This window comes from Cupressus sempervirens, chromosome 3 (genome assembly GCF_028749045.1).
Source record: "Cupressus sempervirens isolate cs-2001-9-10 chromosome 3, ASM2874904v1, whole genome shotgun sequence".
NCBI lineage: Eukaryota > Viridiplantae > Streptophyta > Pinopsida > Cupressales > Cupressaceae > Cupressus > Cupressus sempervirens.
In genome coordinates, this window is record NC_143120.1 from 176,243,964 (window position 1) to 176,266,195 (window position 22,232).

General features: G+C 38.2%; 1 protein-coding gene across 1 annotated transcript; it reads left to right on the top strand.

Annotated features, from left to right (window-relative positions):
* Positions 1-1,218: 1,218 nt before the first annotated feature.
* On the top strand, positions 1,219-3,163 carry LOC149565346 (Ubiquitin carboxyl-terminal hydrolase family protein). The gene has a single exon (XM_089818867.1). The coding sequence runs from the start codon at positions 1,496-1,498 to the stop codon at positions 2,696-2,698; it is 1,203 nt and encodes a 400-aa protein (XP_089674993.1). The 5' UTR covers positions 1,219-1,495; the 3' UTR covers positions 2,699-3,163.
* Positions 3,164-22,232: the final 19,069 nt, after the last annotated feature.

The window sequence follows — 22,232 nt, forward strand, 5'->3', positions numbered from 1 at the left end:
GGAAGGATACTATAGATTTGCACTCAGAGGATGATGATGTTTCCCTTGTTAAAAGCAAAGGAAAAGGCTCTTCTTCCAAAAAAACCCATGAAGATGGTGAAAGTGGAGGGTAAAAAGTGTAAAAACACTAAGGTCATCATCTCCTCTAATGATGATTATGACGAAGAGGAAGAGGATACACACACTAATAAGGAAGAGCCTGTGAGTCAAAAGGAAAAAAATAGAGCAAGTAGTCTTCGACTCAGAAGGAGAAGAAGCAGAGGAGATCAAGCAAGCTGCAAAGAGGATGGACAAGCTCAAGCTTGAGGTTGTAGAGCTTTTGAAGTCTATGGGATAATTGTGTTTTGTTTTGGTTCCTATTATTTTTGGTTGTCCTTCTGTTTGGTTGGTTTTTTGTTCTTAGTTGTCCCAATCTGTCTTATTTCAATAGATTGATTTGGACTTTAAAGTTTTAAATCTCATACTTTTGTAATAGGAGACTCTTCAAACCCCGCTTTCATATACTAAAAAACTATTGCATCACCTAATTAATTCATTTTTTTCACCAATAAAAACTACTTATTTTTAGATAATTGTTTAGGAAATACCCCACTTTTATGAAATATTTTTTTATAGGTAATCGGTCTAAGAATAGATTATTTATTATTCATTTTATTATTATTCTTAGATTAATTATTAATTTCAAGTTGATTCGAACCCAAGACAAGACCTCTCTAATAGACTCATAATTTCCCTGCATTGTAAACTCTTGCCTAAATTTTTTTTTATGTTATATTATATAATATGTTAAAAATATTTATAACTATATAATAATTTTTTTTAAAATTTAAAATTATAATTTTTAAAATTTAAAATTTCTAACTTTCTAATCTAAAACTATTAAAGTATTATTTTTAGTTCAATTATGATCACAGTTAAATTAAATATTTTTAAAAATAATCAATTATATTATAATTTGATTATAATAATTACTAATAATTATGATTGTATTATAAACTAAAACAAAAATTAGATAATACTTAGAACTATTTAATAATTGTTTTCGTAGATTCAATTATATAATTTTTTTTTTACAGTAACAAATCTGGTGACAAACAATAATATAATTTTTTTTTACATTAACAAATCTGGAGAAATTTTTTTCAAATAGCGGAAATCCACTCATGAGTACTAACTTACACAATATAACTAATATTTTTCTTCCTAATCCGAGGGCAAAATTCGAACCCTACATTATAAAATCACCCCTAAATTTTTTAGAACTTCTGATCACCGCTTTGGAAAATGACAAACAGGCCAGGAAGATCAAACGTCGTCATCGAGCAGTTTTTTTCAAGTTAGTAGGGTTTTAACTTCAGGTTTCCTTGGAAATAGATGTTCACCAACTTGTTGGAGATCCTAGAACGTTAGGGGTTAACATTTATTTTCTATTCGATTTTCTGGCTGAGGTCCAAATGCTTATTGTAAAATTGGTAACTCCATATAGAGCGACGACATGCGGAGATCGGCACTAAGAAAATGGCCTGAAATGGGCAGGGAGACTATTTTGAGTAATGTGGTATTTTGCAATGACAATGTTGGGTTCTCTTTGATCCAGAAAATGTGGATTTCCGCCAGCAAAAGACCGAAGAAGAGAGTTTACCACAGAGTACATGAATTAGACCATGCAATCGACCTGCAGAAGAGGCCCAAGTTGGTGCTTCAGCTCAAAGACATCATGCTCAAACAAAGAGGTGAGTCTATCCTCCTCAGAGACCTCGAGAAAGAAGTGGGTTTGATTGCAAAATGGAATTGCATGGCCTGCATTGAAAACTACCCCAAAATTTTTAAAGTTAGTGGAGGAAACAGGAAGCCCCCTCTTTTAGAATTCACAGATGATGCTAAATGTATTCTTAGGGATGAGTCGCTTGTTAAGGAGCTCATGGAACCGATTCTTGTAAAAAATCTCAGAAAGTTGCTAATGATGTCTAACGAGAGAAGAATTCCTTTATTCAAGATAGAACAAATGAAAGACGAAATGGGTTTGCCCGAAGATTTTTCTGAGATTTTAGTTCCTAAATACCCACAATTTTTCAAGTTGGAACAGATTTTTGGAGTTGCATATCTGGTTTTAGAGGAGTGGGATCCTTCACTAACAGTTACCGCAAGAGAATTGGGTGCAAACCCCAATGGAATATCGTTGACCAGAAGAACTTATATATCGAAGGATGGTAATTTTGACGGCCCATATGCATTTAAAATCAATTATCCTGATGGTTTTAAGCCCCGATTGAGAGAACTACAGGAGATGGCAAAATGGCAAAACATGGCTTTTTCATCTCCTTATACGTTCCCTATGGCTGACGATCTTAGTACTCCTGCATCACAAAAGCGTTTTGTTGCTGTACTCCACGAGGTCCTGAGCTTGACATTGGAAAAGAGATTAACTGCCAGCAAACTCGATGCTTTTCATGTGGAATTTAAGCTTCCTTCCAGGTTGTGGGCTCTCATTGTTAGGCACAATGGCATTTTTTATATGACCAATAAAGGTGCCCATAGTACTCTTTTTCTCAAAGAGGCTTATGATGGTCATAACCTGATAGACAAATGTGTGCTTTTGAGATATCATGACCGGTTCTTGAAGCTTATGGGTAGAAAGGATTTACCTCTCCGGAAAGCACCTGCAACTTTTCAGCTCAAACGTGATTGGATCCCTTGAAAGAAATATTCATGAAGTAAAGTGGGTAACACATTTTGGCTACTGACTTAGAGGTTAATGCTGATGCATCGATGATTATGATGCTTCACTAAGGTGAAAAAGGTGAACATTTGAATTGCCAAAGCTCATAATGCTCTCTGTGCGAATTGTAGTTGATCCTAGAACCTGTGTTGTGATCATATTGGGCTTATGTACTAATCTGTTTCATACTCATGGTCTAATTGATCGTCGCTGCAAAAATAGCCATCTGTTAAAATGGTCGGGATCTGTCACCATTAAGAACTGAAAATTGGCTTTCGTAGTGCTTTGTTTCAGACTCGCATTAAATCTACGGCTACAAAACTATCATGAATGTTTGGCAGCCTTTCTGTTATACTGGTCAAATTTGGCCATTTTTATGAAAACAGAAGTATTGGATTCAATTGACTCTATAGAGGGTGCAATTTTGATTGTTTATTGGTTGAATCCATGTCTTCAACTCTGTAATCTCCTATGGTCTCATGCTTTTTATTAGCAGATGCATGAAGGTATTGTAAATTGACTGCATGCTACTACTCGGTGTCTTTGGAATGCAAAGGCTTGAAATAATTATCATCTTGCTTCCAACTGCCCTCTGTCATGTCCCCTTTTTAGCGACACAATTCCTACAATAGATTTGCCTATCATCGACTCTCGTAGGCAAATGATTTTGGAGAGAGAGTCATCTCGCCAGAAGATTGCATTTTGCTACATCCAGTAAATGGGGCCTACATGTTCTAATGATGAATTAAGATTGCACTTTTAATTTAATAAAGTTATTTAATTTGTTTTATAAAGTTATTTGATAATAAAAGTGCATTATAATAAGATATTATAAAAGACGATTCTGGAAGCTTCCAGTGACTTCTCAAAAAGTGAATAAATAGAGGACAAGAGGCACCCATTTGGACAAGCGGGTTTGTGAATTCAATTTTCCATTCTGATCAGAGCAATTTGTAGTCATTTAATCTGCAAATTCTCATATTATCTTTGGGAATGAAAACTCCCATCGATAAGCAATTTTGAGGGTGTGGAATATCACCTGAATTATTGCAAAACCGGAGGTGATATTCAGTCACTTCACTTGGGCGGAAATCTGTGGCCAAAGGCCAAATCTAGTGGGTTGTTAGAGGAACAGCTAGGAAGAAATTGACCACTACAGAGCTAGAGAAGAGGCCTATTCGTAGCTATAAATCTCCCATACCTGGTCGAAGTGGCAGCCGAATTGTTACAGGGTCATTTGTGAATCCAGACGGCTCAGTTCTCATCAGTATTAGCAGACAACGAAAGGTTTGAATTATGTTAAAAATAACACATTCAGCCGGCAATAGGAGCAAACGTTAAAGGGCGGATCAGGGAGAGGAAACGGATTGGAAAACTCAAATCCGTCCATCTGCAACACTTGGATTAGAAAATAAGAGGAATGTGATCGGGCGGAAGAAGCGATTTTACCATATATAATTTCGGCGACTTCCTTCAGCATCTATAAACATCACTGGCAATCGTGTGGAGTCTGGAAAAATTAATAAATAATCGCAGGGGACAATAATAAGTGCAAGAGTTAATAACGTGGGTTTGAACCGGTTGTAGTTAAATATTGATGCGATTTTCTTTGAACGAACAAGGACGAATCTGAAGCTCAATATGACCTAGTCTGGACCCGCCTCAAATACGAAAACTGCCATCAGTCTTTAATATGGAGGTTCAGACTCAGGTTTTTTTGATGCTAATTGGTTGTAAAAAGGAATATATATGAATCATCTATTCTTAGCAAACCAAGTTTGTGTTTGAACTAGACCTGTTATTTATTTCCATTGAATTTTTATTGCAGAAGAGCTAGCTATTCTGTTATAGAATACTGTTGGTATTATCATTTCCATTGAACTTGCTATTGTTAGCGAATCATTTAAAAAAAAACTATATTTTTCTTCCTCATGTGAATGCCAAATATATCTAAAAATTCCACAGTCTAGTATTGTTTTCAGAGGTCTCGTGGTAAGAGTCATCACAGTGGTATCAGAGCAGTGTTCCTGCCATCCTGTTGGGTAGAACATCTTATGCAACCTTATTCCCGATATTATATCCGCAGAAGAGCAACACTTAAGGACGAACAGAAATTCAGAGATATGGGTGAGAGACAGTCACAGAGTCCACCTAGATTTCCCAGAATTGATGATGATGAAACCAGAGAGTTTTACAGAATCATGACTACCGGACAGCAAGAAATAGCTCAGTCACTACAAGCTTTGACTACCATAATGGAGAGAGTTGTTTAGCCCAGGATTCAAGAACAAGGTAGAGGTACACCTGATCATGATAATAGAAGTGTGGCAGGCTCATAGGGTGCTCCTAGGCGCAGATCATGGACAGCAAATAGGCCTACCCGTCCCACCTTCCTAAGGGAGGAGGCTTAGGAAATAGGAGAAGACGATTTGCCGGATGATTTTTAGGATGATCTCAGAGCTGCTACTGTAGAATGGAAGGCATTACCACCACATGTGCGTGAACTATTAAACTTTGATCGCTATCTGAACCAAAGGAGAGAGCATATGAGGAGTAGCCGTCAAAATAGGAGGTCTAGAGGAGGTCATGATAGTGAGTTGCAGCGAGCTGCTAGCAAACTCACTTTACCATCTTTCGATGGAAGTGGTCAGATGACAGCACAGGCATGGATTCATAAGTTGGACACCTTCCTAGCCTTAAGGCCTATGTCTGAGATAGATGCCATCAGGTACGCCACCTTGCATTTGGAAGGCGCAGCTCATGATTGGTGGTGACATGGGATGGTTACTTTGCAGCACAATCAGGTAACATCTTACCAGGACTTTGTGGATAGATTGGTTGAGCGTTTTGATAAAAAGGATCCGGAGATTTATTTTCGCGACCTCGCACAGTTAAGACAGTCAGGCAGTTTGGAAGTTTATATTAGTGAATTTCAGAAGTTGTCAGTTATGGTACAGGATGTGTTTGAGAGACGGTTGGTTATCTTATTCACAGAAGGATTGTCCGAACCCCTTAAGGGGTGGATTAAGGCATTTGATCCACCAACACTTCAGGAGGCCATGAGGAAAGCACAGAGTATGGAGCTTGCAACACCTTCTAGCAGGTTCACTTCCAAGAGTACTACTTCTTTCAGAGACAATAAGAAGTTTGATAAGAATAAAGGGAAGAGTATTGAAACCAAAGGAAAATCTACTACACCCTTAGATGTAGAAGCATTAAATGACTTGCGCAGGAAGAAACTATGTTTTTATTGCAAAGGCCCATATGATAAGGACCATGATTGTCCTTTGAGACCTAAGGGAAAGGCCAATAGAGTTATGTGGGCATATTATGAAGGATCAGATTCTGACAGTACGGCATATGAGGATGATCACAGTAGTTCAGAACCTGAAGAAGAAATAGGAAATTCAGAACAAAAGGAAGAAATTGAGTTACATTTACAGCAGCGGCGTTTGTCTAGTATTCAGTAGGAGGGATCTTTTAGGTTATGTGGTGTTCTAGCAGGACAGAAGGTGATCACATTGGTTGATACAGGTGCTACACACAACTTCATTGATGCACGTCTGGTTGAGCACCGTGGAATTAAGACAGAGGAGTTTGAGGGTCTCCGAGTACAGGTTGCTGATGGATACACTCTTAAGTGTAATAGAATGGTTAGAGACATGCCTTTACGTCTGAATAATTATGAGTTTAAAGCAGATTACCATGTGGTCAATGTGGGCGACTTGGATATCGTTTTGGGTATGACATGGTTACGTTTATTGGGTGAAGTCACTTTCTGCCTCAAGGACATGGAGATCAAATTTGAGGTAGATGGGAAGCAGCATGTGTTGAGAGGTATCAGGAATAGTGACATCCGAACCATTTCTCTTAGGCGATTGGAAAGATTGGTGAGGCATAATGATATTGAATGGGCAGCCATGTGTACTCTCATGCCCACAAAGGAGGAACAACAAAAGACAAAATATCATCTAGACATCCAAATATTGAGGGAAAAGTATAGTAAGGTATTCAACGATATTCCACCTGGTACACCACTTGATAGAGGGATTGAGCACATCATCAAATTAGAAGAGGGTGCTAAACTAGTTATGATTACTCCATACAGGCATCCAAAGAGGCTCAAAGATGAAATAGAAAAAACCATCAAGGAGCTTCTCGCAATGGGACACATTAGACCTAGTAAGTCTCCTTTTGCTTCTTCAGTAGTTTTGGTAAAGAAGAAAGATGGTTCTCTTCAGATGTGCATTGATTACAGAATGCTGAATAAGAAGACCATTAAGAATAGATATCCTATTCCACGGATTGATGAGCTGATAGATGAACTACATGGGGCATGCTACTTTAGTAAGATAGACTTGAGATCCGGTTACCACCAGATTAGAGTCAGAGAACAAGACATAGAGAAGACTGCCTTCAGAATTCATTGTGGGCACTTTGAGTTTGTAGTGATGCCATTCAGGTTGACCAATGCACCAGCTACTTTCCAGTCCACCATGAATAAGGTCTTCCATCATTAGCTGAGGAAGTTTGTGTTGGTTTTCTTTGATGATATCTTGGTATACAGTCGGACATGGCGTGAGCATATGGAGCATTTAGAGACAGTACTGAATACCTTGTAGGCAAAGTCCTCGTATGCCAAAGAGTCCAAATGTGATTTGGGCATGAGCGAGTTATTATACTTAGGTCATATTATCAGTAGAGAAGGAGTACGGATGGATCCTGATAAGATTCGTGCTATTGTGGAGTGGCCTATTCCTGAGAACTTGACCCAGCTAAGAGGATTCCTTGGTTTATGTGGCTTCTATAGCAGATTTGTTTGCGGATATTCGCGACATGCGGCTCCTATGACAGATTTGCTTAAAAAAGGAGCTTTTGTTTGGACAGCAAAGGCACAGGCTTGTTTTGACAGATTTAAGGAGATCATGACTTCATGCCCGGTACTAGCATTGCCCGATTTCTCGAAGCCATTTGAACTTCAGTGTGACGCCTCAGGAGATGGTATTGGGGCCGTTTTGATGCAGGACAAACACCCTATTGCATATGAGAGCAGGAAACTCCGTGGGCCAGAAAGATCATTCAGCATTTACGATAAGGAGATGTTAGCTATCATGCACGCATTAGCTAAATTCAGGCAGTATCTAATAGGAGGTAAGTTTTGTATAAAAACTGACCACAACAGTTTGAGACATTTCCTTGGACAGAGAGATCTCAATGATAGACAGCAGAAATGGGTGAGTAAGCTGCAGGCATATGACTTTGATATATCATACGTTAAGGGCACTCAGAATGTTGTAGCAGACGCCTTGTCACGCAGGCCACATCGTAGTGCGATGGTTGAGATCTCTGAGGATTGGAAGCATTTGATTGTTGCAGAATACGCTAGAGACTCTTGGGCATCTAGGATAGTTGATGGGACAATTGTTGACACCAGGTATTCACTTGTGGATGACTTGATCATTTACAAGAGCAGGATTTTTTTAGTTCCAGGATCAAAGGTGAAACGGTCCATTATGCGAGCTCTTCATGATTCACCCATAGCTGGTCATCCCGGGTACTTTAAAACATATAGACAGGTGCGGGAACAGTTTACATGGAAAGGACTCAAGAAGGATGTATTGCAGTATGTTTGTGAGTGTCCTGTTTGTCAACAGAATAAACAAGAGCACACCTTTCCAGCAGGACTCCTACAGCCACTTCCCATCCCAAAACAAAAGTGGGAATGCATATCCATGGATTTCATTACAGGGTTGCCCAAGGCTCAGGGACGTGATTGCATTTATGTGGTGGTGGATAGACTAACGAAATATGCTCACTTCTTTCCCATCACCACTACTTATACAGCAGTACAGGTAGCTGAGGTATTCTTCAGAGAGGTTTTCAGGTTACATGGGATACCCCGCAGTGTTGTCAGTGACAGGGATAGTAGATTCTTGAGTCATTTTTGGCGGGAGGTGTTCCGATTATGTGGCACTGAGCTCACACCCAGTACTAGTTATCACCCGCAGACTGATGGACAAACGGAAATAGTGAACAAGTGGGTGGAAGGCTACTTGAGAAATTACGTGGCTGATCAACAGAAGGCATGGGTAAGATGGATTTACTTGTGTGAATATTGTTACAATACCACTTTTCACATGTCTATTCAGATGACACCTTTCCGAGCGTTATATGGGTATGATGCACCGAGCTTTATTGACTTGCTGATGGGTGATGTTCGGGTTCCACGAGCTGGGGGTCTGATTCAAGAGAGTAAGGACATTATTAATGCTCTCCGGGATAACATAGCTCGGGCACAGAATCAGTATAAGTAGTATGCAGATCAGAAGAGAACTGAGAGAAGCTTTGAGGTTGGTGACATGGTTTACCTCATGCTTTAGCCTTTTCGGCAATCTACTCTCAAAAAGGGTGGGTCAGAAAAGCTTAAGCCTAGGTATTATGGGCCTTTCAGGATCACCAGGCGAATAGGGGAATTGGCTTATGAGCTTGAGCTTCCCGCGGATAGCAAAGTGTACAATGTGTTCCATGTGTCGCGTCTCAAAAAGGCGTTGGGACAGAATGTGGTACCTTCCACGGTGTTACCTCCCTTGGATGATGAAGGGAAATTGATCTTAGTATCGGAATTCATTTTGGAAACTAGGGAAAAGCAGCTCCGCAGAAGGGTGATCAGAGAATATTTGGTTAAATGGAGAGATCTACCAGTTGAAGATGCCACTTGGGAAAATGAAATAATTTTGCAGCATCCAGCTTTGAGATTGCTTGAGGGCAAGCAATTTCAGGAAGGGCGGACTGTCATGTCCCCTTTTTAGCGACACCAAATGATTTTGGAGAGAGTCATCTCGCCAGAAGATTGCATTTTGCTACATCCAGTAAATGGGGCTTACATGTTCTAATGATGAATTAAGATTGCACTTTTAATTTAATAAAGTTATTTAATTTGTTTTATAAAGTTATTTGATAATAAAAGTGCATTATAATAAGATATTATAAAAGACGATTCTGGAAGCTTCCAGTGACTTCTCAAAAAGTGAATAAATAGAGGACAAGAGGCACCCATTTGGACAAGCGGGTTTGTGAATTCAATTTTCCATTCTGATCAGAGCAATTTGTAGTCATTTAATCTGCAAATTCTCATATTATCTTTGGGAACGAAAACTCCCATCGATAAGCAATTTTGAGGGTGTGGAATATCACCCGAATTATTGCAAAACCGGAGGTGATATTCAGTCACTTCACTTGGGCGGAAATCTGTGGCCAAAGGCCAAATCTAGTGGGTTGTTAGAGGAACAGCTAGGAAGAAATCGACCACTACAGAGCCAGAGAAGAGGCCTATTCGTAGCTATAAATCTCCCATACCTGGTTGAAGTGGCAGCCAAATTGTTACAGGGTCATTCCTAAATCCAGACGGCTCAGTTCTCATCAGTATTAGCAGACAACGAAAGGTTTGAATTATGTTAAAAATAACACATTCAGCCGGCAATAGGAGCAAACGTTAAAGGGCGGATCAGGGAGAGGAAACGGATTGGAAAACTCAAATCCGTCCATCTGCAACACTTGGATTAGAAAATAAGAGGAATGTGATCGGGCGGAAGAAGCGATTTTACCATATATAGTTCCGGCAACTTCCTTCAGCATCCGTAAACATCACTGGCAATCGCGTGGAGTCTGGAAAAATTAATAAATAATCGCAGGGGACAATAATAAGTGCAAGAGTATAACGCAGGTTTGAACCGGTTGCAGTTAAATATTGATGCGATTTTCTTTGAACGAACAAGGACGAATCTGAAGCTCAATAAGACCCAGTCTGGACCTGCCTCAAATACGAAAACTGCCATCAGTCTTTAATATGGAGGTTCGGACTCAGGTTTTTTTGATGCTAATTGGTTGTAAAAAGGAATATATATGAATCATCTATTCTTAGCAAACCAAGTTTGTGTTTGAACCAGACCTGTTATTCATTTCCATTGAATTTTTATTGCAGAAGAGCTAGCTATTCTGTTATAGAATACTGTTGGTATTATCATTTCCATTGAACTTGCTATTGTTAGCGAATCATTTAAAAAAAAACTATATTTTTCTTCCTCATGTGAATGCCAAATATATTTAAAAATTCCACAGTCTAGTATTGTTTTTAGAGGTCTCATGGTAAGAGTCATCACACCCTCCATATAAAGTCAATACCAAAAGTTCCATAAATTTGACTTTGATCTATGTGCGAGTTCAACTTCGAATCATGCAGTTGTAGTCTTTAAATGCATCCTACACTGTAAGATGACAATGTTTGTGTCACTGTGCTTGACATTATAGCAGAATTCATGCATTTCTTATAATTATAGAAAATCTTTCTTATGTTTACACAAAAACTAAGTCTGTACTTTCCCCGGCATATAGACTGTTATTTTAGTTTGTTTCTGATATAGTGGGCTAGAGTTTTCACAAGACACTGCATCCATTATTCTTATATACGGTGCTGTAACCTGGCCTTTAGCAGTAAAACTGCAGTAACAGTAAGCATGCCACACCAATATGCCTTCGTGGCATGATATCATTTAAATAGAAAAGGCAATGTTTGATCTGCCAATGCCAGTACTGAACATGTAAATTGTTATTTTTACAGTTTGTTTTACTGCCAACCTGCTTTGAGTTTGCCTCATTTTTGTTCACTATTTAACTTTGACGAGATTGATCATCGTCGTCCATCTGTTTTCAGGATGGCAAATCAATCATTTTCAAACATTGTTTTCAACACCCACAGTAGAAGAAAAGGAAATAGAGACACGGGCAGTGAATTTGAACCCTAGTTGCTGAAGGAATAGACTATTCAATTGGTGCAATGGTGATGAGGCATGAGCAAGAGGGACGGGAGATTAGGGGATTTGTTGGAAACTAACTTGGAAGTTTTGGGGAGCATATGAAATTAGGTTATTCAATTAATCATCTCTTTGATATCTTGCTAAGCATTGTGATGAAGGCAATTGTGTTGAATATTTTCAGTTTTGTCATTTCTTTGTGAGAACTCGCCTGAATACTACCAATAATGAGAAAATAGCAAAAGATGAATCCAGAAGGTGTAGCATGGTAACGATGTTTTTTGGAAATGAAGCAAAACAAGGAGCCCAAAGACAGATAAGAATGACAAGGTTGATATTGGTACTATAGGAAGAAATGTGACGAGGGCAGTTGTGTTGAATATTTTCAATATTTTCATTTCTTTGTGAGAACCCACCTGAATACTTCCAATAATGAGATGCACAAGACAAAATGCCAACTAATGTGAAGGAAGAACATGGTAGATACCCTTTTTTTTGAAATGAAGCAAAACAAGCGTTAATGTTTTGCCCAGAAATAAAGATAAACAGCAATACAGATTGAAAAACAAATATATACATAGAGATACAACAATTTATCCTAGGAAAACCCTCTAATTTGAGGGGAAAAATCCAGCCACACCAAAAAATATATCTCTTTTATTAAATAATAAAGTTTTGAAGTACAATGCTTCATCTGAGTACACTGCTTACCACACAAAGCAATCATATATATCTTGAATTGAGAGACTCTTCATATCACAACCAAAAGTCTTCATTTTCCAAATGCGAGTCTCTTCATATTTTCAAACGCACGTCTCTTCACATATCGTATGTCTCTTTATATAATAAAATGTCAGATATATATGGTGAGACACCTAGCACACTTTGAATGCCACATCGTATTCACTTGGTTATAAATGAATATGACAGAAACATCATCATAGATTTCTTCTCTAGCAATATTAAAGATAATGATCTCTATTGCAGCTATAATCTTCAACACTTCCTCTTAGCAAGAGATAGTTCTTTAGTATGGCAACACATATAGTTGCAACCAGAAACATTAATAACAAATTCTCACCGCAGATTTTTTCATTAAAACATTGTTATCTTAGCGTAACACTATTCACCATAGCTGCTTCTAGAGGGTGAACCATAAAGGCATAAGATTGACGTCATGGAGTCATACATGTGACTTCCACCATGCCTACTTGCAAAGGGTGGATCCACCATACCTACTCATAGAGGGTGGAACAAGAGCTTTCACCTCAACTTCTCCCAGACCATGCCTATTCGTAGAGAATGGATTGAGGGCTTTCACCTCAGACTTTTCCTAGAGAAGAATGCATATTCACCATACCTACTTGCAATGGGTGGATTCAATGTACCTATTCACAGAGGGTGGAACAAGGGATTTCACCTCAAATTTCTTTTGCAGAGAACTCATTAACATGTATAAGAATTGCTAAGATTTTCTCTCAACAGAGACTTCCTCTTACAAGGAGCAACATTCTCACTACTTTGATTACCACAATAAGAGAGCTGATTCCAATTTGACCAAATAAGGAGCTTTAGCAGTCATATTGCCACACAAGCTTGCAACGAATTAGACATTCCCCCTCTGACACACAAACTCCCTTTGAAGCTGAATAGTCTCCCTTTGAATATCATTTCTTCCTCTCTAAGGAAACTAATCATAATAACAGCCTATGTGTGATCTTCCTCTTTAATGAAGATATGTATCATCAAAATAGTTCCATGACTGCAATTTCCACAACCTACATGACTTTGCATATAATCTCATATTGTTCCATTGCTTCTTGATCCGTCTTGCAACCAAGAGAGATTAATAATAACTCATCGAATCAATCTATCATAAAGAGAAATACAAAGATCAATACTAAAAGCATACACTTTTTCTAGTGATATAGCGAAAATTCAATATAGAATACTTATCTCTTGTAGTATAATCTCAGCACACACACAAATATGAATTAATACACAATAATTTCTTTTAACAAAACTGAACAATAAATGCATACCAACATTCATATGATGATCGTAGAACTTGCTAAACTGAATGCAGGCATAAGTTCAGCCTTTGACATAGTCATTGTAGCCATCTAGGAACACTTCCAGATAACACATTTCAAATAACACATAGAATGAACCAAGAAGAGCAAATAAGAGTGTTACTAATCCATGTGGCAACCGTAAGAAAAAGAGAATCGACAACTAAAAGGAGCATCTTCCAAAATAATAAACACCAGAATAACCTGCCAATTCAACCCAGGCTCTTACACAATGCCAAGTCAACATATACACGAGACAGAACATTTAATATACGATACTGAGAATCAGTATGATAAACTCTTTAGACTTGTAGTGCCTCTCCCATTTGATTTCTGTAAGTCAACCTGATGGATGCAACCTTGTTGATCTTTTGTTGTGATGGATCGTGATTAGGACCATGAGTGGTCTACGCCCTTGAGGTGATTGGATTTATGTTATTGTATCAGTTGCTTTGATTATGCTTTTGGCTGATTTATGAGATTATGATGTGTTAGATGGTTCACTGATGTTTATGCTAGTGGTTATCAGGATTGATGTGGTATCATGATGTTCCATGATTACCCAGAGATGTGTGCAGAGAGTGCACTATGTACTATTACCATGCTACATTGGACTAGGTTCTTGTAGCAATGGTTAGTCATGTTTATGACCATGTTCGCTTATGTGTTTTAAGTGCCTTTTCATGTTGTGTAACTACCATTATTAAATGCTTAAATAATTAGAAATGGATTGTCCATGTTGGATTCATTGGTTATGTGTTGCGATATTTTGATCTGAGAGATACTTGTTACTCATGTTATAGTTTACATTTGAGATGACGTAAGGGTCAGATGTTATACCTTGATTTCAGTATCATAGATGCTTTATTGCTATGCTGTTCAGTTTATCATATTTGCATGTTGATGCCATTTTGAGATGACAGTGTGTTTTATGATGATATCTGATCATCTAGTATTTGGACATGTCTCTAATTATGTTATGTGATGGATTTAATGATATGATTATTTACTCCATTCCTGCATTGTTATGCTATATGCGAATGTGAGTGCTATAAATAGATTATTTCAATATAATTGAATAAATGGCTAAATTAAGTGATTTAATGCATTTTTTGCTTTGGTTATGTTGTTATATACAATTGCACTTATTCGTGTTGTTTAGTGTGTAAGATTTGTATCCCTGGTAGTGGTACATAGAGTTAATGGTTCAACCATTCATATTTTACCAATGTCATCCTTATATGGTTGACGTATCCTTATTTTAATTGTTTAATTAATCCTTTCGGTGATTATTAAATCCAAATTCATTTACATTATGAGGAGACCAATAAGCGTGTTTGTGCATTTAGAGATTCACATCGAAAGTTGTTAAGGAAATTTCTGTGTTTTTGGGCTTTTAATTTAATTGAATTTAATTTTTGGCAGCTTTGCCATAGATGAATTCCTATATTTAGGAATAGCCTGTTTTCGTTTGGGTCGATTCAGGGTTTAACTAGGTTGGCAGGTTATTTTCCCTAATCGATTATTCACTCAAAAAGTGAATAAGTATCCAAAAAGGAATTTGATTCCTCACTTCTCACATTTGAATTAGAAAGTTTGAGAGTAAAACCCAAAATCCTCTTCATGAGGATTTACTGTTTTGTTCGTTGTGGGAGCTACGGGCGTGGGATTGTCGCGAGGTTGGTCTCGTTGGATCCAGCTTGGGGAGACTTTGGATTGCCACGGTTTTTAGCTATTTCTACAGGATTTTTATTTTATGGTTTAGATTCTTGTTTTGCCCTTTTGGCTGTGAGGTAGGGCTCTCCCGTTTTATTGTTTTTGCTCTGTTTCAGCTTCTGTTTTTGGTAGCCGTTTGTTAGGAGGCTGAGAACTAGTGTTCCCCTCCATTTCTATTTGTTGGTTCTGCCCAGTTGGTCAGGTATGAACATCTTCCCTGTTTTTGGGATGGGGGTTTGAGGTTTCATGCCATTATGATGTTCGTTTTTGCATATGGTGTTCAAACCCAAATTTTATTGGATTTTCGGGGTTTTTGTGCCTAAAGACCAAATGGCTTTTAATTTCGAAGTTTTCCAGTTTTTGGAGTTTTTACCTCGTTTTGCATGCCACCATGTTTTCTCAGGTTTTCTTGTCATGAGTTTGGTCGTGGACCTGGATCATCCGTTTGGATGTCAATCAGACCATTGTTGCACTTTTTTGTTTGCATTGGGATGTGTGCTGCATCCGTACTCCGGACTTTGTGTTTGGTTGAGTGATTTTATACCTGGTGTTATTGTTTCGTTTGGATTTCTGTTATGGTTTCGTGTAGAATCCATACTCCCAGATTGAGGCCGATTGAGTGAGTTCATGATGTTTGGTCTTGTTGCATCATTGGGATTCATGTAGAATCCATACTTCCGGATTGAGGCCGGTTGAGTAAGTTCATGATGTATGGTTTTATTGTTTTTGGGATTCGTGTAGAATCCGTCCTCCCGAGCTTGTTTCAGTTGAGTGATATTTTGCTTGTGTTCTCATCCAATCCTTGTGTTATAATCTTTGTGATGGTGGTGCGCTACACACAAGTATGTGCACGTACATTTGTTGGGTCACTTGCGAGACCCAATCTTCCGTGGTACTTCTGGAAGTTATGATCATTGGAGTTGAGTTGGGAATTTGCATGCGGGCACTCATCGTTGGATGAGCACGGGTAGGGTAGGGTAGTATATGGAGGGGGCTTCTATCTCATAGCCCGACGATCATGGTGCCATAGGTTGGCAAAGGGAGCTTTAAGTAAGTGATAACTAAATAAAATGTGTGAGTCATAATAAAACTTAAGAGAATAAAATGTGTGAGCACTTGATTAAGTTTGAGGACACAATGTGTGAGCACCCGTTTAAGTTTGAGGACACACGATCTGAGCTTGGGCTTGTCGATGCCAAACAACTCTCCATGATGTCAGCCCCTACTTAGTAGCCCACTGAGTGTTTGACCAGGACCTGTAGTTTATGCATTGTCTATGTTCTTGGTTTCAGTCATCATACTGTCTAGCATGAGTGTTAGCCATGGACGTCGTGTTTTGTGTGTGTTTGTGGTTGGATCATTATCTCCATTAGCGCAGCGGGAGTAGACCTATGAGCTCCACGTGGTTGGGAGGTGTAGCCACCTATACCACTGCTGGGGACTGGTGTACAGAGAAGATCTACTACCCTAGTGCAACCATTGCTAGATGTTTTCACTTGATACTTCAGGTTCCAAAGTATGCTTTCTTATGATTTATGTTTTTACTGGAATGCTTGGATATTATGTTTAGATGATGCTAGCTTATTTGACGCATTCCTATATTATGATGTTTAGCATATGATTAGATGATGTGAATTGCTTCGTTGGTTTAGCATGTTAGATTTCCTGTTCGTATGATGTTTAGCATATGATAGATGATGAGTTTGATTTGTAGGATTATCTTATGCTTTACTTCTAGCGTGTTCGATTTTATTATTCTTATGTTGTAGCGCATTTTAGTAGTGACGTCCTCATAAGATAGCACTGACGATCTGGTTGGTAGTTTGGGATGTTATGCGTGGGGGATAGCTAGGACCCACGATGGTCTTATGATGCTATTAATAGTTGGGAGGAACCGCATACTTAGTTTGGTTGTTCAATTATTCCAATGTTATTTCTGTACCTTGTTATGTTGCTTTTGTGCACTACGATGTTGCTTTCAGTACGTCTTTTTTACTGCTATGGTTTGGATGGATAGATGTTCCTCTTTCTTGTTCATGGCGTCTTGTTGTTTACACACTTGAGTGTTCGTTTCTCGATCTACATGGATCCGGTACTCCCCGATGTGGAGGTTTGTTTTCCTGTTTCATCCCTTGTTTTGGCTCTTAGAGTAATTCTTTCTTTCTCTGGGTGACCATGCATCAGCATTGGGCAATAATTTAAAGTATCACACGTCCAAAGGAGAAGAATCATGCGATACTAGAAATTATTGCATGCCCTTGTAAACTCTATCGTGCGACACTCTGTTGTATCGCACGCCTCTTGGAGAAAGGTTGTACGATACTAGTAAAGTATCACACACCTTCTTGAGAAGTATCACCCAAACCCTGATTGTATCGCATGCCTTTATTAGAAGGGTTGTACGATATTGGAAAGTTTCGTACTATGTTGATTTAAAGTATCACCTAGGTTTTGTAAAAACCTGTCCAGGCGGATAGCGGGCACTTTTTGGTTTGTTGGGAAGTTTTTTTGAGGTGTTTTGGATACCCTTTATGGTTTTCTCGATTACCTTGGGATTGCATTTCAAAATCGGTATGTTATCTGATTTGTATTTATTTGTGTACTTCCGTGGTTTGTCGTTTATGTTTGGTAGTGGCATTTGGAGATTTGTTGGTTGCTTGGATTGTTGGTAAAGTCTTCCGTTGCGATCTTTGTGATCCCTATATGATGTTGTCATGTGCATTCATACTTGTAAAAAAAATAAAAAGTCTTTTCTTGAATTGAATCCTTGTTCCAAGGATCTCCAGGCGGGGCATTACAAGACTCACATGTAATATAAACTCAAAACAAAATACGATCTCATCTGCAAATGGTTATTCTCCCTTATATCAAAATATGATCATACAAATCATTATGCACACTTATAACAAAATACAATCATACATGCTGATTGATTTTCAAAACACAATCTAAATATAATCTTCACTCACATATATACTCTAGAAAACAATACTTGATACCTAACACAACCTCATTGAATTATTCACAGAACCGAAAGTGCGAAAATCACAAACTGATAGTAATAATTCTCCTTTGTATTTTCCAGAACACGATACAAAAACAAGAAGTCTCATAGAAGAAAGCAAGCTTTCTTTTCAAAGATGCGTTGACTTTTCATCAGACCAACCATAATTTAGAAGTCGTTACAAGTCATAACCATTGCCTATGAACTGTCCAGACTGTTGAAGGGTAACCACAAAATGAATTGACAACATGAACCAGCGCGAGTAATATAGGAACCGATGGCATAAAAAATGAACAAGCAGTCGAAGATGACTCACCAGCTGAGTCACAAGAAAATGCTTCCAAGACACAAAGGATAATAGGAATAAACATCCAAACATAATAGAAGGATGAGCCAAAATGACTTTGAGTGTTGCTACAGCTTGAACACACAAGGAAGCAGCCGGAACTCAAACGACAACATATCATATGAAGACCATAAATGGATAGCAGAAAAAATTCAAAACTCGAGCATGCACAAGAGAGGCGTGACCAAAATAGTGAGGCATCATTATAGTTTCCAGAATAATATGAACACCATTTTAAGGAGCAGACTCAAAGTACTTGAGCATCAAATAAATTTGAGGTATGCAGGAGCTCTACCACAGCTACTTCATTTAACAAACAAGGGATCTGTAAGAAATCGCATGAAGGAAATAAACTTGAATATTGAATCACAGTTGATGACTTCACTCAGTGAAGACAAGTCAAATGAAAACTCCACTGGCATAACCGATATGGAAAACACAAACAGACTGATAACAACCAAATTTAGAAGGCATGTCCAACAGGTCGACCAAGAACCAGGAAAAGGAACCGATCTTCTGTAAGAGCCAAATGATCTAGCAAGGTAAGAAAATGATCTCATACGGAGCTACTCAAATTCAGCACATACAGATTGCCTACAAGATACTTATGCAATGTGTAACAGATACACGAACTAATGAACCAAAGATGTTCCTTTATTGTTGTTAACGTTTTGCCCAGAAAAAAGAGACAGCAATAAACAGAATGAAGAACAAATAGACACATAAAGATACAACAATTAATCCTGACAAAATCCTCCAATTTGAGGTGAAAAACCGAGCCACTAAAAATATATCTTTTTAAAAAAAAATAGTAGAGATCCAAGACAATGCTTCAACTGAATACATTGCTTGTCATGCAAAGAAATCACATGTATCTTGAATTGAATGACTCTTCATATTGCAACTGAAAGTCTCTTCATATTTTGAAACACATGGCTCATCGCATATCACATGTCTCTTCTTATAATAAAATGTCAGCTATATAGGGTGAGACACCTAGCACACCTTGAATACCACATTGTGCTCACTTGGTTATACATGAATATGATGGAAATATCATTATAAATCTCTTCTCTAGCAATATCAGATATAAAGATCGCTATTGCAATTATAATCTTCAAGAAGAAGGAGCATGGAGACAGACAAGAAAGATGCAGTCTGACAAGGTTGATACTTAAGGAAGAATTGGCTTATAGCTTTGATGCATAATCTTATGCATATGATGCTCTGGCAAAGTCAATAATTTTCAAATTTGTCGTTAGATTTCTCTAGAAACTGGCTGGATATGAAGTATGATGTATTGACATACTGACAAATGTCTAACAATGATCGTCCGAAATGATGGCTTGTTGCATCATATGAAATGAAACAGGATATGGCACCAACCCAGGTAGAAAACAAGCAAAAAAAAATAGGAGCTTGGGAAAGTGCTCATTGCCTGCAATGATTTTCCTTCTTCATCCAGGCACATTTGATGAGAAGAATGACAAGAGTGCACAAGAAGAAAAGTGGGTTCACTTATATCATGTGTCTTAATGACACAAACATGCCTCTTCCCATGTTACATTTTTAATCAATGCATCCATTTGGGTTTTTATTTTTCATCACTCAACAAAAATTTGCTATCCTGTTCACCACAGAACTGTACTTTTACATGACCTTTAATTTGCTGCAATGTAAGAATATGAGGTGCAAGATAATTTACAATTCTGTAGATCAATGTCTGTCATTGTCAAGTCTATAGGACATATTGTGATTAATTAAATCTACAATCCATGCCATCCAACCCTTATATTTTTTAATAGTCTCTGGTCCTCATCCTTATTGTCTACGAGATTAGGCAAATTGAGCTCCCTATACATAATAGCTGCTTCCTTCAAAGAGACATCTTTTCAGAAATTCATTTCAATCCTTCAACAGCTACCTTTTGCAATGGAATCTGATGACAGATACATGACAATCATTACCACAACTTCAGCTCCAAAAGTGAGCACCAGGACTATCACTGGCAAGGAACTGATAGTTTTGGTGCTCATTTTTTGTGCAAAGGTTTTGATAGAGGAGGTTGTGTTGTACCTTTTGGTGGTTCACTGTCTTCAGGAGTTGTTGGGTTTGCATCGACTTGAAAGCTACAGTGGGCTAGAATGGACATATAATTTGATTGTTTCGCTAAAGTTAATTTCTGAAGTTTGTTTTCTTTGATGAGATTTTGGACTTGAATTGGTTTTAAATCCTGTTTGATCTGATTTTAGGCTCTGGTTTTCCTTGGTTTGAGTTTTGGTTTTATTGAGATGAGGCAGACTCAAAATGGTATTGTGCTCTGGTTTTCTTGTGATTTACCACTTTGCTTTGCTGGTGTTGAGATGAAAATTGATGCAAAGATGCTCGTAATTCTCATTAAAATTATTAATTGTGCATCTAGGGTATTGTATATTATTGTTGGGGTTGCTCCCAGCAGGTGTTGCCATGAAGGATTTAGGAACGTGGTGTTGACTTCTTGACTATGTTATTTGTTTGCTGCTAAGTGAATGGTGTGCTCATCTACCAGAAACTTTTCCCAAGTCAGGCTGATTCTTGCAGATGGTGTGAGTTGCTGCAATGTGCAGCTTCTTACACCCTTTGTGCCTCACTCCAAGTTTTCCCGATATTGTTTGATGGGGATCTGAACTCATGAGGATGCTAGCATGTGGTTAAATCAAGCATCTGCATTTGGTTTTGTTTTAGCTGTGGGCTTTAAGTGTTTTAGTTAAAGGGCAAACCCACTATCCAACGTACATGTGGGTTTATATGTCTTTCGTTCTAGTTTGGGCCGTGTACCTCTTGGATACCTTTTTGTTCTCTAAATGCTTCAAGGTGTTTTTTGGGGCAGGGGGAGGGGGTTTGGAATTGTTTTCAACCTGAATTAACCTTTTGTTCATTTTTATTTTTTCCCTTTTTCTCCTTGGGGTTATTATCAAGTTGTTTTCCATAGTGGATTGGTGTACCTAGTTTCAACCTAGTGTTGAAGACTTCAATGTAGTGCTACATGCCACCTGAAGGTGGTTGCAAGAGTTAATTCCTGGAATTTGTGTGAACTGCTGCCACACTTTGGCATCTGGCATCCACCTGGATATTGGACCAAGTTTTTGCCAAATTGAAATCTTTGGGCTTCAAGTTAAAAACAGATCCAATGAAGTCACAGAGTCCAGTTAGATCATGTTCACATCTGAGTTCTTTGTTGTTCCAAGTTTGGGAGGTTTGAGAACGCGGATGCAAAGATATTATAAAAATAGATTCAAGGTGGGTTTGCATCTAGAGTCACAATTGGATCCGCAAAATTTTCGAAGGCATGAAGGTATTTGGAGGTGGTAGAAGGTTTGCTGTGTCCTGCACTTGCACCTTGGATTCCATTGGAGGGAAAAGAAGTTGAAATTTTGCAAAGTAGTGCAGATGTCCTTACATTTCTGAAATGACTTTGAGTCTGAATTCTTATGATATTGGGTCTAGGTTGTCTTCAGTGCTGATTGGTCTGAGATGAAGGCAGATCCAAAATGGTATTATGCTCTGGTTTAATATTGTGTCACAT